Here is a 16,154-nt window from a genome sequence, read left to right as displayed (position 1 = left end):
CAAATTCTGTTCCAGCCTGAGGTGATTATCCCACGAAAAATCTTTATGACGCGATTCAGGATTTTTATTGCATAGAACAGCGACATCTAGCATGTGATTTGTGAGCTAAGTAGAAATTGATTGAATCTGGAGTCATCAGCCTAGCCTATTGTGATACTTCGCTCGATCGACCTTCCATGTTCGTGGCTTGGCGAAACAGGCTTTAGGTTACTTTTCGCTCATGTCGTCGCAAATATGGACATATTTCGTATCAGTGCATTCAGTGTGATGTCTTGAACACAAATATGAGATTACAAGCGCGAAAGTGGTGGACCTAGTTGCTGTGACGTCAAAAAGTCGGCAGTACAAAGTTTTTTACTTTAAACTACTAATATATGTAAATAGTCTTGTACTAATATATGTAAATAGTCTGGTTTTTTGTTTGTTTTAATAATAGTTGCAGTTTAATGTAATAGAAAATCATACTTTTTTCAACTTGATGTACTTTTCATATTTTTGGTTATATCAGGTTAATTATTTTTTAACGTTATATTAGAGGACAGTCACTTGGTATGTATTTTGGAATGATCCATTCAGTCATTTTCAATTTAGAGCAGTTCAAAGTCAACTGTGGATTGTGAAATTTTTGAACGTTTTCTTATAATTTGTTAGACGAAGTAGTGAAAATGTTACAGTGTGTTATATATTTGTGATCTACTCACAAAGCCCTTTCATTTGATACCCCACATGGTATGATTAAAAAAAGGTAAAAAACTTTGTACTGCCGACTTTTTCACGTTACAGCAACTACCCCCACCACTTTCGCGCTTGTCGTATCATATATTTGTGTTCAGGACATCACACTGAATGCACTGATACCAAATATGTCCATATTTGCGACGACATGAGCGAAAATCGATTTCCAGAAGACTTCTAGACCAAAAACCACCGTACTATGTAGTTATTTCTGTACTTTTCCTTTTACAAGGTTTTTTATCTAGCCAGCGAAAACAATTAGAATAGTTATGTTCGCAATTTGCAAACCATTTTCGAATTTGCTGGTGTCCGATTGAGCACTTGAATGTACTTAATGTGACTGGAGCTGGTCTGATGATGTAATTGTAAACTAGTTGGCTATAAGAAATGTGGAATCGTCGTCTCGTTTTAATGGCTCAGGTAAATGCTTCCAAAAAGGTCTGAATCAGGGATCGTTACCGGTATAACTTAAAAATCAAAATATCAAATATAATATATAATATATATATGGTATTTAGGTAAAGACAATGAGTTATCAAATCACCAAATGAAATGGAAAAATATACATAAACAATCGAGATACCGAAATTGAATACCGGTTAATTTGTACCGGTAAAAAATACCGGTGTAAAATATACCGGTATTCGATCCCTGATCTGAATAAAAGATTTTTTTTTAATTTATTTCGCTTTATTTATCAAACCACAAAGATGACAAAAGTAAACCTCATCTATGGATAATGTTAGGATTTTTTTTTGTAATATAAATATATTCTTTACAGGACTTCAGAGTAAGCCAAAAATTGCCAAATATCATTCATTTAAAAAACTTGATGTTTGATTTCTTTACCGGCAATCAAAGTACACAATAGTTTCAGGAGGTTCTGATAAATATTTGAATAATAATATTAAAATACAATTTTCTGATAAGGTAAAAGTAATCTAAATAAATCATAGTGATTTTTTGGAAAATATAAAATTAACAAAATACAATTAGATTAACTTATACGCCTCTTTAACTTTACAGCCCAAAACGCTTGTATGTAATTGATTATTTTGCTTTTCATTAATTTACAGTTAACAAACATGAAAAGGCACCACATTATAACATCGTCAGATGAAAAATACTGACTACTTGTGCGTAAATAAAATTTTGTGATTTGATTTAAATTGACGGCTTGTATAGATCAATTAACTGGCAACTTAGTAAGCGTGAATGCAGCTCATATAAATAATAAACACAATTTTAAAATATTTGTATGCCTGACACCTCGAATTTGTTTCGTCAGAAATAACATTTGATATTCAAGTAATATTTTAAATGTACAACAGTTTTACAGGAACAATCTTACATCTATTATTTAAATATTTTATATCAGATGAAGCAAATTAAGAAAAGCTTTGGCACTTTTTGCTATCCAGTAATGAGTTTTGCAGGATCCATGGTAAGTTTACTTCTAGAAGAATCACAGTGCAAAAGTATAAACACTTGGATTCACCAACAGAACTAAATATTTTTGAAACTTTTGTACGTAAATTCACATGGGCAAATATGAATTACCAAATTTCAATAATAAGAGTACATAATGTGGTAAAAGGAAACGACATATTATATCAAGCTGAGCTGTTTGACAACACGCGTCAGTCATATTAGAATGTTCTTGCGTAATTCACTTGTAGTGATTCACTTGTTATCTGTAAGAGTATGTCCCCACGGACAGATATTTATTTATTTACCCTATTTGCAGATATAAACAATCTTGATAGCTAATACCAATAACACCAGACTTTTAGCAATAAAATATGCATCCACAGCTACGTGGTAGGTTCCATTTTTGGTGGTTAGTAATAAATTTAGATAAAGCTATTATTAACAACCAACAAGGTGGTATCTCCTGCCTGAGCCGACATAAATGCAGTTACTGTGAGATTAACCTAAGAGCATTTGATGGCCATTAAGTACCTATAGACAGCTTCACAGTATAGCTATAGCCATAGATGAGGCGCTATGCCCTTAGTGGTAGTTACAAAATACTATACACTTGAAATGTCTAAAAATAATCAGTACAATTTAATAAAACTTAAACGTCCTCTTTTAGTACGCTTCTGTTAACTAAAAAGTCCTAATATTACCATTAGTATTAATTTAAATTAAACTATCAATATATTTACAGAATAAAGTAAAACTGAATGTATACTTTAAATACAAAAATAACTAATTGAAGACCGATCTCATTGGTCTTAATAATATTATCAGGGTGGAGGGTCAATGTATCGCATTAAATTTCATGACATGAGGTTGTTTTAATTTAATGCTCTAACATTGTACATTTTGACAACCACGTCACCATATTCATAATGCTTCTATTAAAAAATATGGTGATATCCAATTCATGCTAATTAACATCTCAAACTTAAATGTAATAATACATTGACGACCCATCCTAGTATACCCATAATTTTAGAAAACTCAAGTATATATAAGCATGACTCATATCTAATCTTAACACTGGTTTATCACTAATTTTGACTATATTTCACAATTTTGGCCCAATATTCCAATGTTTAAAAATATAGAAAATAATTCGTTACATCTCAACAGATAATATCCCGAAAGTCATGATAAGTAAGTACCTAAAACACATTATATGTACTTTTCACTGTCACTCTATACAACAATGTCAAAGTCAATAATCGTAAATAAACATGAGAGTAGTGAGCAATGCTTACAAGAGACAATAAAATCAATACACATCCAACCATAAAGTAACACCTAAGGAATGACGGCAGACCCCCGGCAAAGACACGACCCCCCGACCGCTCCAAACATTTACAAAAGTCGTACGCCAAGTCAGTTGGCCAAAAACGACTTTCTAAATCGTATCAATCGCGTCTAGTAGCAGTAATCGTCAAACCCAGTTCAAACAAACTTAACGCTACAAGCAGTCGAGCTCACAGTATCAGTGAGCCATCTCAATGTGTCGCTGCAAACTCTTCTTGTTCATATAGAAACGTTCGCACATGGCACAGGGGAAGTAAACCTTCTCGTTGTCGGAGTGCCTCGCGCGGGTGTGCGAAGACAGGTCGAGGGCTCGCGCGAAGTAAACTTTGCAGATGTTGCAGAAGAACTTGGTGGGGGTGGCGTGCATAGTGCGGTGCGCGATCAGGTCGCGCGGCGTCGCCACGCCGTCGCCGCACTGGCCGCACGTGAACTCTCCGGGCTGCGCCATCGGCACGTTCCCGTCGTCCTCGGAGTCCTCCTCCTCCTCCTCCTCCTCGGCGTGGTGGCGCGCCCTGTGCGCGAGCAGGGCCAAGTCGCTGGGGAACTGGCCGCCGCACACGTCGCACGCGAACGCGTCCTCCTCCGCCTGACCTATCGCACTAGAGCTCCCCTCGCCGTCGCCCCCGTAGTGCTTCTTCATGTGCACGAGCAGGGTCGACTTGCGCGTGAAGCTCTTGTCGCACACGGGACAGAACACGGAGTTGGGCTGGTGAACTTCGTCCATGTGGCGCTGGTAAGCCGCGCGTTTCGTAAACTCTTTGTCGCAAATGGTGCAGTATCTATCTTCTAGGGTGCCGGGCATGCTGTTCTGATGCTCGAGCTCCATAGAATCGTCGGACCTCAATTTTTTGTTAGGGTTGACGACGGTCACTTCGACCTCCGGCGGCAGTCTTCTCTTGGTGGTTGCGGTCGCGATGGGGGTGGAGTGGGTGACCCTCGCGAGCTGGGAGGGGTCGACGACCTCGTACTTGCTGACCTTGCTGGTGACTTTGTGCTGCGGCATCCACAGGCCGCTGTTGTTGGCGGCGGCCTTGCCGTCGGGCGAGCGGAGATGCCAGCCGCGATGACTCTTCAGCGCGGCTATCGACGTGTAACTCTTGTGACAGATCTCACAGTCGAACGTTTGAGGTTCCGAAGACGATTGATTTATACACTGGTGGTTCTGAAGCGCCAGGAGCCCCACGAATTGCTTCCCGCACGTGTCGCACGGGTATCGAGCTTGATACTCCGCGCTGGGGTCCGCGATTTCGGGTTCGGCCTCATACTCCACCTCAGCCTCCTGAGATATATCTTGCGCCTTACTCGTGCCCTGGTTAGCGTTATATCCTAGTAATTCACGAGCGTGCGCCGCCTTCAAATGTTCGTACAGCTCCAACGTCGAGTTCACCGGTTTTCCGCAGATTTTACATATTTGTGCCGAGGATTTGTGCACGTTCTTTCTGTGACGGTAGTACGACTTTTTATCTGAGAATGTTATCTTGCAAATTGTGCAACTGGACCTGCCACCTTCCGAGGGCTGAGACGGTTGCGCTTGGTTCTCGGGGTTGCCGGACACACTCGCGTTGATAATGCCGTGTTTGGCGCGCTTGTGCTTCCAGAGGCTCGTCCGCAGCGGGAAGCGCTTGAAGCACAGCTCGCACGAGAACGGCGTCGCGTCCGCGGGCGCCGCCGCCGCCGCCGCCGGTTGCTGCGCCTGTTGATGTTGTTGGGCGTTGTTAGCGAAGTTCGAAAAGTTGAAGCTGTTGAATTGTGGCGTCGACAACGCGATACCGTTTTCGTCGACGTTATATTCGTCCTCCTCCGTGGACGCCTGCATGGTGTTTTCCTCGCTGTCGTTCCTCTCGTTGAGGATATCCGCGTGCAAAACTTTCTTATGTTTCCATATATTTTTCTTGTGCATGAAGCCCTTTCCGCATATGTCGCAGCAGTATGGGGCGTTGGGAACGTTAATGTTGGGCTTGAACGCGGCGAAGCTCGTCTGGATCATGGGGAACTGTTTTATTGGCTTACCGATTATCTGCGGGGCAAACCCTTTAGCCTCGCCCGGTTTTCTGTTCGTGGTGGGAACTTTGGCGTGGATGCGCATGTGGTTGGAGTAGGCCTGTCGACTTTTGAAGGACCTGATGCAAATATCACAAAAGAATTCGGAATCGCCTGCGGCCATCGCCGCAGCGCCGGGGTGCGCCTGCTGCACGTGCTCGGACAGTTTCTGCGGCGTGCTGTAGGAGTTGGAGCAGACGCTGCAGGGGTAGAACTTCACTCTCAAATGCGTATTTTTGTGTTCCGCCAGCTCGGACGGACGCAGGAACTTCTTTTCGCACTGGTCGCAGTGGTGTGCGACTTGATTGTGTTCCGCGACCTGGTGGTCAGTCCAGGCGTCTACGGTTTCGAATATGGCGTTACATTCCGTGCACGAGTAATGGTATTCCTCCGCTTCCTCCTTGACGAGCGACATGTCGGGCTCGATAGGCTGCGCTCCTAACACTTTATCGGAATGTTCGGCGTAGATATGCTTATTCAGGTCGACGCTTGTTTCGAATTTAGCATCACAATTCTGGCAGTAGTGCGGTCTGTCCTCGTTATGAGCGGTCTTCAAATGTTTCACCAGGATAGGATAGTTGGGGTGTTTCTTGCCGCATAGAGGGCAGTCGGTGGGGCGGCCGTCGATGCAATTTTTTTGATTGTCGGGATCGAAACTGCCGGCGTGCACATGTAGAGCATGGTCGTTGAAGTCTTGTATATTGACGAATTTCTCAGGGCATAGATCGCATGCGATGTAAACTGTGCATTCCCCGTTCCGGATGTGCCTCTTCCACAGGGACCTATCCTTGAATCTAGACCCGCAGTGTACGCAGGCCATCTGCACCTGCGACTGGCCATCCTCATGGACATCCAGAACGTGCTTCATAATAAACTGTTTAAGTTGGAATTTTGCCGGGCACAGTTTACATGCATACGATCTAGCATTGAAAATATCCTTATACTGGACCTTGTTGCTTTTGGGCTCTTCCATAACCAGGTCGTCAGTTATGCCCTGTTCATTGTAAATGACCTTCCACAAGTCCGTACAAACGTTAGCTCTCATGTGACTGAGCAATGCGCCAATATGGCCAAAAGTTATAACACAATTATAGCACGTGTGCTTTGGTACTTTGTGTCCATTTTTCTGTAAATGTTGTATGACGGCTTTTCTGCGGGGATGTTCCTTATCGCAGCAAAGACATGTTTTAGTGTTTATCTGTTGTATGATATCTCTATATTTGTTGATAAAATCTCTCTGCGTTTTCGTGACGTAGATCTTGTCGGGATCAAATTCCTTGACATCTTCCTCGATGGTTTCGTTGGCAGCGGATTCATCAAGCTTCTCTTCGTCTTCATTCTGTTCGCTGTTGTACGAATTAGTCTGCATATCCTCGTTGATTTCTACTACCGGCGCTAGGCCCGGCGGGAGATCCTCGTCCTCCTCATTTTCGTTTTCGTTATCCTCGGCATTGTTACCATCTTCCTGTTCCTCCTCTCTGTCTCCATTACTTTCACTATTATCTCTCTCGGCCTCAGCTTGAATATCATTTTGTTCATCTATTGTGATATCTCGCTGGCCAGCATGTTCATCATCTTCCTCCTGTTGTCCATTCTCGTTCTCACTTATTTCACCTTCTATGCCTTCCATTGGTTCATTATCTTGTTGCATGTTATCATCTCCGTCATGTTCCTCTTGAGTCTCATCGATTTCCCCCTCATTCTCTTGTTGACGGGCGATTTCGATCTCGTTGTCGGATTCCATATCGACTGTGTCATAATGCTGATTTTGATTATGGGATTCATCGGCTTCCTCCTCCTCCTGGGTTTGGTCGTAACTGGGTTCCGACAAAATAGTTTCAACTTGGAAAGACGCTATCTCCGGCTCCGATATTAAGGTTTCCGGGCTCTCCGGTCCCGAGTTAATAATTTCGGGTGCAGAGACCAACAGCTCGGGTTTAGACGTGAGAAGGGTCTTTAAGATTTGTGGTTCCTTCTTCTTAATTTGCAGATCCTTCAGTGCTTTTATACGCAAGGGGTATGGTAAGTTGTTATGAACTGGTTTGCTCGGTTGCTTGATCGGTATAGGTTTCGGGGGAGCGACGACTCGCGAGGGCATGATCCTCGATGGCATCGGCTTTTGGAACTGCTTGTGATTGATGGGGTTGGGCATGAGTCGCGCTTTGGGGTTGAACGGGTTAAGTCTGAATTTGGGTTGCAAATGTTTGGTGGGGTTGGGTTTTTTCGGAAGGTTGATTTTATTGGTGTAGCGGTCGAAGCTGTGCGCGGTGAGCTCGTGGCGACGAGCGTTGTGGGAGTACCTGTAGGCGCGGCCGCACACGAGGCAGTCCTTGGAGGCGAGCTGCTGGATGCCCTGGCGCGCGTGCAGGGTCTCCCCGGTGGGCCGCATGACGGTGATGGACACCTCCGGCATGTTGGGCACGGCTTTGGTATACTGCTGCTGGGCCTGCCCCATCATCTCTTCATCTTCGTCCTCCTCGTCTTTTTCGCTCTCAACGCCCTGAAAAGATTATTATCGTCCATGATGAATTAACTCCTTATATGATGTCTTGATATATCAATGAAAATCAACATAACAATAAAACTATCATTTCTAAATAAATATGACGTTGCACTAATGGCCAGAATAAATAATGATTAATTTAATCACGCTCAAAATTATTTGCTCTTTTTGTTAAGCTATAAAAAAATGCTAACTAGATAGTTTTGCGTGTATGTTATGTTGTACTTTTGATGCTGACTGTACATACAGTGGAAACCGTTTATTATGAATCCGCTTATACTGACAAATCGCTTACTATGACCTATAAATCTTATTTTCATGAAATTATGTCCGGTTACTCCGGTTATACTGATAATCACTGGTTTTCGTGGCCGTTCCCACGTCTTTCCGTGCGAGGACGTTTCGTGCGTGCGTGGCGTGTAAGTATGTTGTTTTAGTTTTGATTGTCAGTGACAAGTTGATAATTGGTATATTTAATGTTAATAAAACTCATCTCTTACAAAGGAATATGAGATAAATTTGGAAAAGTTAAGTTAAGACATCCGCTTAGTATGACGTTTTTGTCACTTCCCTTCGATGTCATTATATGCGGATTCTACTGTATTGTACCTTTATTTTTATTTTTTTACGATGAATAGGCAGGCGTTTGACCACGATCCCACCTGATGGTAAGTGATGATGTGGTCTACGGTGGAGCACGCTTACCTGTGAGATACCTATTAACTCTTGCCTTGAAGAAATGCCAAAGAAATCCCATTTGAAATGCTGACAGTACAGAGGTAACTGGTACTAGTGGTAGTGTCTTGTTTACTACCTACCATATAAATTTCATTAAAATATTACTGCAAATCCATTCATTGCAAAATTGACTAAATCTGTCCTATTTCATTTTTAGTAAGACATCTTTAATACAAAACTTATTAGAATGCATTTCCATGTACTTGAGCCACACTTGAGCATAGAAAGCTGCATTCAACTGTAACATTTTGCCAATGAAATGGATGTATGCATTCGGCCGGTCTTGAGTGTACACTGGAGGCTTTGGTCATTTTTTCCTTCGTATATGATATTTATTTCAGTTTATAGTTTAAATAGTAGTGTCTACTTGGAAAACCACAAATTAAAATATTTTCATAGAAAATAATTTAATTTGTTCTTAAAGTACTAAAATTGTTTAGAGATTGGTACTAGGTGTCAGAGATAAAATATATACATACAATAATAAAAAACCGGACAAGTGCGAGTCGGACTCGCCCATCGAGGGTTCCGGCGCAGGGGGGTGTCACTGCGCAGTTTAGGTATATTTGGCCGGCGCACCGCCCGGGCAGGTGTATGGCAGTGGGCTGCCGCTCGCGCAAAATTGAAAATACGCAATGGCTTCGAAACCTAAATCGCGATCTAATCTGTATAAAAGATAATGTTCTGTTTACGGATGTCTGAAAAAACAAGAACAAGGAAGCAAAAAAAACATTTTTTTTAATTCCTACTTCTGTGGCATACCTAATTCCGTGAGAATCAGACATACTATCTCCGGCTAAAAATTTTATGTTTACAAAATCAACATTTGTAATTCCTACATATTTATCTTAAAAATAATAAATCAGTAGGTGTAGGTACAAAAACTTGTCAAGTGACAACCCCGTGCCGACACTCGCAGCTCCGTCATAAAACTGCGGCGCGCAAAGAAGATTCACGGTTCGTGCGCGGTTATAAGTTTCAATTTTGCTTGCAGGCGGCGACTGTAGGTATAATTTTGTACCTAAATCTGGCTTTTGTGAAGGAGTGAATTTTCTGTACGTTAGTACTATTAGTTATTCTGTGTCCGGCGTCCCAATGAGTTTTTCGGAACTTAAGTACGAAATATCATTTGATATTTACCAGTCAATAAGGCCTAGTTTACCCTTTCGGGTTTGAAGGTCAGATGGCACTCGCTTTCGTAAATACTAGTGCCGACGCCAATTCTTGGCATTAGTTGCCAAGCGGACCCCAGGCTCCCATGAGCCGTGGCAAAATGCCGGGACAACGCGTTTTAATAATTACAAGAGTTAGTAGCTCATGTGCAAGATGGCAGCGCCGCCTGGCGTTCGCAACAACGTCAGCTCTTGAATGTGAAATAATGAACGCTATTTAATACACATTATTTTATAAATTTTTAATAAAATATAAATATCACTTTAAAATATTTGCTTAAAATGTTAATTAACCCTTTAAATACATACGTGGTGATGGAGTGATGGATGCAGCCTACACAACAAAAATATATAATTTTATGCATAATTAGATAAAATCGATTTGTTTCTGTAAACTTACATATTTTGATAATAAATTAATAAATTTTCCGATTTTTTATTTAAATTTGCGCAGTATTTTAGTTTCAAAAATTTACATTCGTTTTAAGACGAAATGGTGGAAAATTTGTAAAAAGCCAAAAGTTAATGTGATTAAAATCTTTATTTTAAGTATAATAGTGTTAATTTCTATAATAGTGTTAATTTCTGACCCCAGCCCCCCCCCCCCAGGCTCCCAGGAGCCGTGGTAAAATGCCGGGATAACGCGAGGAAGAAGAAGAAGAAGTGTTAATTTCTGATGGTGGTAAGATTTTTCATATATCTTTAACCAATATTTACAAAATTATGATTTGCCCTATGTAACTTCTAACACTGATTTAGCAGTGAAAATCGATGTTTTAGTTTTATTTATTATTTTCCACAGAATCAGTAAATGTAGGTACGAAATGTCGGAAGAAATAAGGTGCAACAGCAGTCTCAATTACTCCATACGTGCAGACATAATTAGACAAAATTTTGTCACATTGTGCTCCATACAAAACACAATTAACTGTAAGTCCATTACTTTATTTTAATATAAACCCAGAATATTTTTTTCTTTTTGCCCGAAATTAATATGTGTTACGTAATTGTTTGCTGATTATGGGAAAAACGGTAAAAAAAACCGGCCAAGTGAGAGTCGGACTCGCGCACGAAGGGTTCCGTCCGTACCATTACGAAAAACAGGCAAAAGAATAAAATAAATATGCAACTTCTAACACTGATTTTCCATTTTCCATCCCATACAACAAACGTGATTTTTTGCCGTTTTAAAAAAAAAAAAAATCTTTGCTGTTACTAACCGTAGTATAAGATTACTCATAAGCATTACTAATACTGATTGATCCTAGTTGGTCGTTGAATAAAGAATTTAATTTAAAAATTTAATTTAATTTTGCGTAATGGTACGGAACCCTTCATGCGCGAGCCCGACTCGAACTTGGCCGGTTTTATTATATGTTGGTATAGCGGCATTAGCGGCACCAGAAATACATCATCTGTAAAAATTTCTACTGTCTAGCTATCACGGATCACGGTTCATGAGATACAGCCTGGTGACAGATGGACAGACAAACAGACAGACATACAGCGGAGTCTTAGTAATAGGGTCACGTTTTACCCTTTGGGTACGGAACCCTAAAAATGGTAAATCAGTGTTAGAAGTTGCATAGGCTAAATCATATTTATGTAAATATATAATTTTCAGTAAGAGATACATAAAAAATCTTAGGTACCATCAGAAAGGTACACTATTTGGGTACCTTTGATAAAGTTTTTAAATATAAAATAATTACAAACCCCGAAAAAACGTCCTAAATCATCAGTTCTGGATTTTTACAAGTTTTCTGACATTTCGTTTCGTCTTAAAACGAATATAATTTTTAGAAATTATAATACTGTGTAAATTTAAGTAAAAAATCGGACAACGGATTAGTTTTATTATTGAAATAATATATAAGAACAAATTGATTTTATCTAATTATGTATAAAATTAAATGTTTTTGTTGTGTAGGATGCATCCTACACTATGCATTTAAGGGTTAACCTATTACCCAGCATTACAGATTATGATCCCGACTATTTGTTGCAGTAGGAAATAAATAAAATATACAATTACTGTATCGTCCAGTATTATTGCAGTTTACTAGACAACAGTTTTCTTGGCTCTTTTTTATCATACTTAAATATGATTTTAAAGCAAAGTGTACACAAAATAGCTGAGATGTATGGCAATTGACAGAAACAACACAGCTAGCAATTTCACCATTTTTGGCTACATCAAGCGCTGGGATCGCTTTCGCTATCCCACCGAGCCTTCTGCACCTGACCAATAAAACCTTGTTTTTTGCTTCTCTTATCAAACATAAAAAAAATCAAATGAAGAGGCAAATCTATGTTCAATATACAATAAATTATGTAAAAATATTTTCCATAATGTCAATATCCAGGGCGGAAAATGGGGGCAATATATATATTTTTTTAATACTACGTTGGTGGCAAACAAGCATACGGCCCGCCTGATGGTAAGCGGTCCCGTAGCCTATGTACGCCGGCAACTCCAGAGGTGTTGCATGCGCGTTGCAGACCCTAACACTCCGCACCCTCGTTGAGCTCTGGCAACCTTACTCACCGGCAGGAACACAATACTATGAGTAGGGTCTAGTGTTATTTGCGTGCGGTTTCACTTGTCACTATCGTCTTAATTGAAATACCAGGTGTTATAAGTGTAAGTAAGATCCTGAACAGAAATGATACGGCATGTAATCTTCACCTTATCACTCCGCGGTGTAAGCCCCAGCGAAGCCAAGATTGGAGGGCCTTCCGGTTGTGCTTTACTGCTACTGGCAACCTGAAATATAATAATATTGTTTATTAGTAACCATAGCTCGATTTCAATAGACAAGAATAATGTAAACAAATTTTGTTAGCATTTGACATTTATAAGCTAAAAGTTTTATTATGAAAACAACTCATTAATATATTAATAATTAACATATATTTTAACATATAAATAAAAAGTTTAAGTGTATATAATTTTGATAAAATTATGGTTGTCCACAAAGTGTGATATTACAAAGAAATGAAGGTAAATTGGTTTGTTTACATCATTTGTCGTTACTATTGAGCTTCACTTTAAATACATTTTGGGGATAAGAAAAACCAATATTTATCAAATTGAAAATTTAGTTAGGTACTACAAACTTTAATTAAATTGGACCAAAGGTCAAGATGCTTTTAGAGAGCATTAATTTTTATATGAAAGTCCGTGTCGGTAAATACCTACATTTGTTTCTGATAACCAAACCCTGCGACAGATCTAGCGAAACCATAGCATATGACAGGTTTGTGTCGGGGTTGGCAATTATCATGAACCATTTTACTTTAACTTTATTGTATGTATGATTAATATAAAATTGAACGAGAACCTTATTAATTCCGATATAACCCGGTTTAATTTGCTGTCAAATAAAATAAATTAACATGTTAAATGCGTTTCAATGTGTCTGTTATTTTGTTTATAAAATCAAGTTTTTTTCATATTGCTGTCAAATATTAATATGGAATTTTTATTTCTTGAAAATATTGGTGTGTTTTAAAACAGAGAATAATTTTTTTGTCCTTTAATTTATTCGTAGTAGTGATATCCCTGACATACAACTGCCACAGATTTGCTAGCTCAGTTGCGGGGTATATAACTGATAACGCAGATGTCACCAGATATATCTGACTTATGGCTGAAACACTAGAAATGATAACTCATAATAATATAAAAGCTTATAGGTGAGGTTATATTGATGAATTTCAGCAGTTGAATGTTATAAAAAATATAGCATTAAAAAGCAATCCTATTATTTAAAGTGTATTAAAACATCAAATAAAGTGACTTAAAAACTTGAAGAATCATTATCAATTTTGGAAAGATTATCATTGAGTTATTTATTTATTTTATTTATAAAGAAACAAAGTCTCGTATATAAGCTACAATTTTATTGTAGTTACTAATATTGTAGACTTACAGTTTCCTTAATTAAATTTATGTAAACGTAAACATTAAAACATTAAATTTGAAAGTAGTTATACTCATTATCGATTTAAATCATTAATAACATTAACGGTGTGTTAATAAACAGTGCCAGAAAACTTGCAGTTGTGTAAAAACAATATGTAAAACAATGTGTAAAAACAATATTATTGAGTAAACAAAATAACAAACAAGGCACAAGAATTAAAACTTTCACATCTTGGTTGAAATAATGTCTTATGAACACAAGAATATAAGTATTAAACACAGTTACTACGAGACTGGTCAAGACTTGCCAATCATATCCTTTCATAATCCTACTTAATGAAAGATTAAAGATAAAGAAGAACAGGTACACAAATCACAAAACCATTGACATAATAATGGTTTAACAATAGGAAGACTGGATCAATGTAATAAAGTAACATTATCCTCATAACCCACATAAGAGTGTTCCATTAGCTGCCACTAATTAAGCTTACCAGGCCCTTATCAGTTCTAGCCAACTTCCTGACCTGGCCATTTGACCTTGGCAGCGCTCATGACTCAGTACACAACCATCATTGGAAATAAGTAACTTAGTAAAGTACAGGATTAACAAACTCAACATACCTCATTATAACTTCCATCAATAACCACTCCATCATCATAGGCCTCATCTGATAAAGGTTCACTTTTTATGTTCACCTGCAAAATCATAATGATTTTGTTAACAAAAATTAGTTTCAATGACAGTTCCAAGCTCAAATTATCAAAGAAAGAAACCCCACCTCTTCTAGTTGGCTGCCATCTTTTTTAATCAGAGACTGTAGTTTGTTTTGTGTCCTTTCACATACTGTCTTAAATATGTGCCAGTTATTGACGTTGTCCACGCATTTCCTGCAGGCATTCGATGGCATGCCGTCATTCTCGTTTATCTGTAAAAACAACATACGCAATCATAGAATGAAGGCCGAAAGCGCCGCGCGTTTCATCAGAATGGGCACGGGCGAGAAACGCCTCGAGTATAGATACGGCGCAAGGAGAAACTAAGTAGGCGTAGGTATATACGAGCGCCGGCAAACGGCTGCTCCTCGACCGAATAAGTAGGAGCGAGTCGAGTGCCAGCCAGCGAGCCCCTCGAGGGTTAGCGCTCGATATACGCACACAGCTATAACGCGCTCACGCCGACACCGACGCTCGACCCGTCACCCGCTCCCGCTCGAGGGACGAGCTGCAGCGGCCTGGTCTCGCCCGATAAATCAATACACCCGATGTCCACGCCGAGCCTAGTTAGCGAAAAGCCGACCCCCTCCCTGCTAGACCCCCGGGAATATTGCCAAAACCCGACCCTCATCATAACGCCTTTCCTCGCCGGCTGCATGGAATGCGACGCGACGCGGCCACTGAGCCGAGCGATAACCGTGGAACATTACAAAATGGTGGACGATCTTACGACATCTCCACCTAAACGCGCTGCTGTCAATTCACGAACCGGGGCGGATGACGAGTTCTCACGTACACCGAGGGTCTACTTTCACTAAAAACACCACACTAGCACTTATTTTAACACATTACTTACTTGTACGGCCACGCAATCCTTGATTTTTGATGCGAGGACGAGAGGCTCCGAGTCATCCGAACTGGTGGTAGGAAAAATCGGCAGTAATTCGCCCCGAGATGACAAGCACAGTCTACAAACACGATCATAATTCACACTCATCGTAAATAAACAAAATTTTGAACACCAGAACTGCTATAACAATTAATTAAAAGACGCCATGTCACCACGAGCACTTCAACACAAAGCACTGCACATCTTTCTTGCTAGTAGAGCACGAAAGCGCCTGATGATGAGGATGAGAAGTCGATAGGTTCGGACGAGACGGCTGGGTCGAGTCGCCGACCACCTGTCGTTCTGCGCATGTGCGCGTAAAATAGCGCCAGGGTGACCAACATAACTCGCTCAAAGTGGCGGCGTTCAGTGAACGTCAACCTTTTCTGTACCGCTTCATTTTTATAAGTACTAACCACATTTTATAAAGGTACGATTTTTAAAGGTACAGTTTGTACGTTTTTATAACATTTGCCTCCTTTGTAACCATATTTGGCAAATAGTTTCCAATATTAACAGTTTTTATGAAAGTAAATCATATACATTAAGTACTGATTTAGCCAAATGATTTTCTTTTGGTTAAGTTTTCTCTTGTTTAAAAAAATAATTTTCGTGGATTTTTCGGTGTTAGACTAAAAAAGTAATTTTAAT

General features: G+C 39.7%; 1 protein-coding gene across 1 annotated transcript; it reads right to left on the bottom strand.

Annotated features, from left to right (window-relative positions):
• Positions 1-2,792: 2,792 nt before the first annotated feature.
• On the bottom strand, positions 2,793-15,830 carry LOC134742433 (zinc finger protein 91-like). The gene is made up of 5 exons (XM_063675570.1): positions 15,471-15,830; positions 14,680-14,826; positions 14,522-14,596; positions 12,659-12,736; positions 2,793-8,056 (listed from the first exon to the last, which is right to left on the bottom strand). Exons 1-5 carry the CDS (start codon positions 15,609-15,611, stop codon positions 3,695-3,697), a joined length of 4,803 nt encoding a protein of 1,600 aa, XP_063531640.1. The 5' UTR covers positions 15,612-15,830; the 3' UTR covers positions 2,793-3,694.
• Between the last annotated feature and the right edge of the window lie 324 nt (positions 15,831-16,154).

This window comes from Cydia strobilella, chromosome 6 (assembly GCF_947568885.1).
Source record: "Cydia strobilella chromosome 6, ilCydStro3.1, whole genome shotgun sequence".
In the NCBI taxonomy this organism is placed as follows: Eukaryota; Metazoa; Arthropoda; class Insecta; order Lepidoptera; family Tortricidae; genus Cydia; species Cydia strobilella.
This window is presented reverse-complemented; position numbering and strand designations above follow the sequence as displayed.

What these genes read in the sequence shown, in the direction of transcription:
- LOC134742433 (XM_063675570.1), bottom strand. Translation starts at nt 15,611, where the DNA reads ATGAGTGTGAATTATGATCGTGTTTGTAGACTGTGCTTGTCATCTCGG. An exon ending in AGGATTGCGTGGCCGTACAA is followed by an intron (nt 14,827 to 15,470) that starts GTAAGTAATGTG and finishes TTGTTTTTACAG; the next exon opens with ATAAACGAGAATGACGGCAT. An exon ending in TTGATGGAAGTTATAATGAG is followed by an intron (nt 12,737 to 14,521) that starts GTATGTTGAGTT and finishes ATTATATTTCAG; the next exon opens with GTTGCCAGTAGCAGTAAAGC.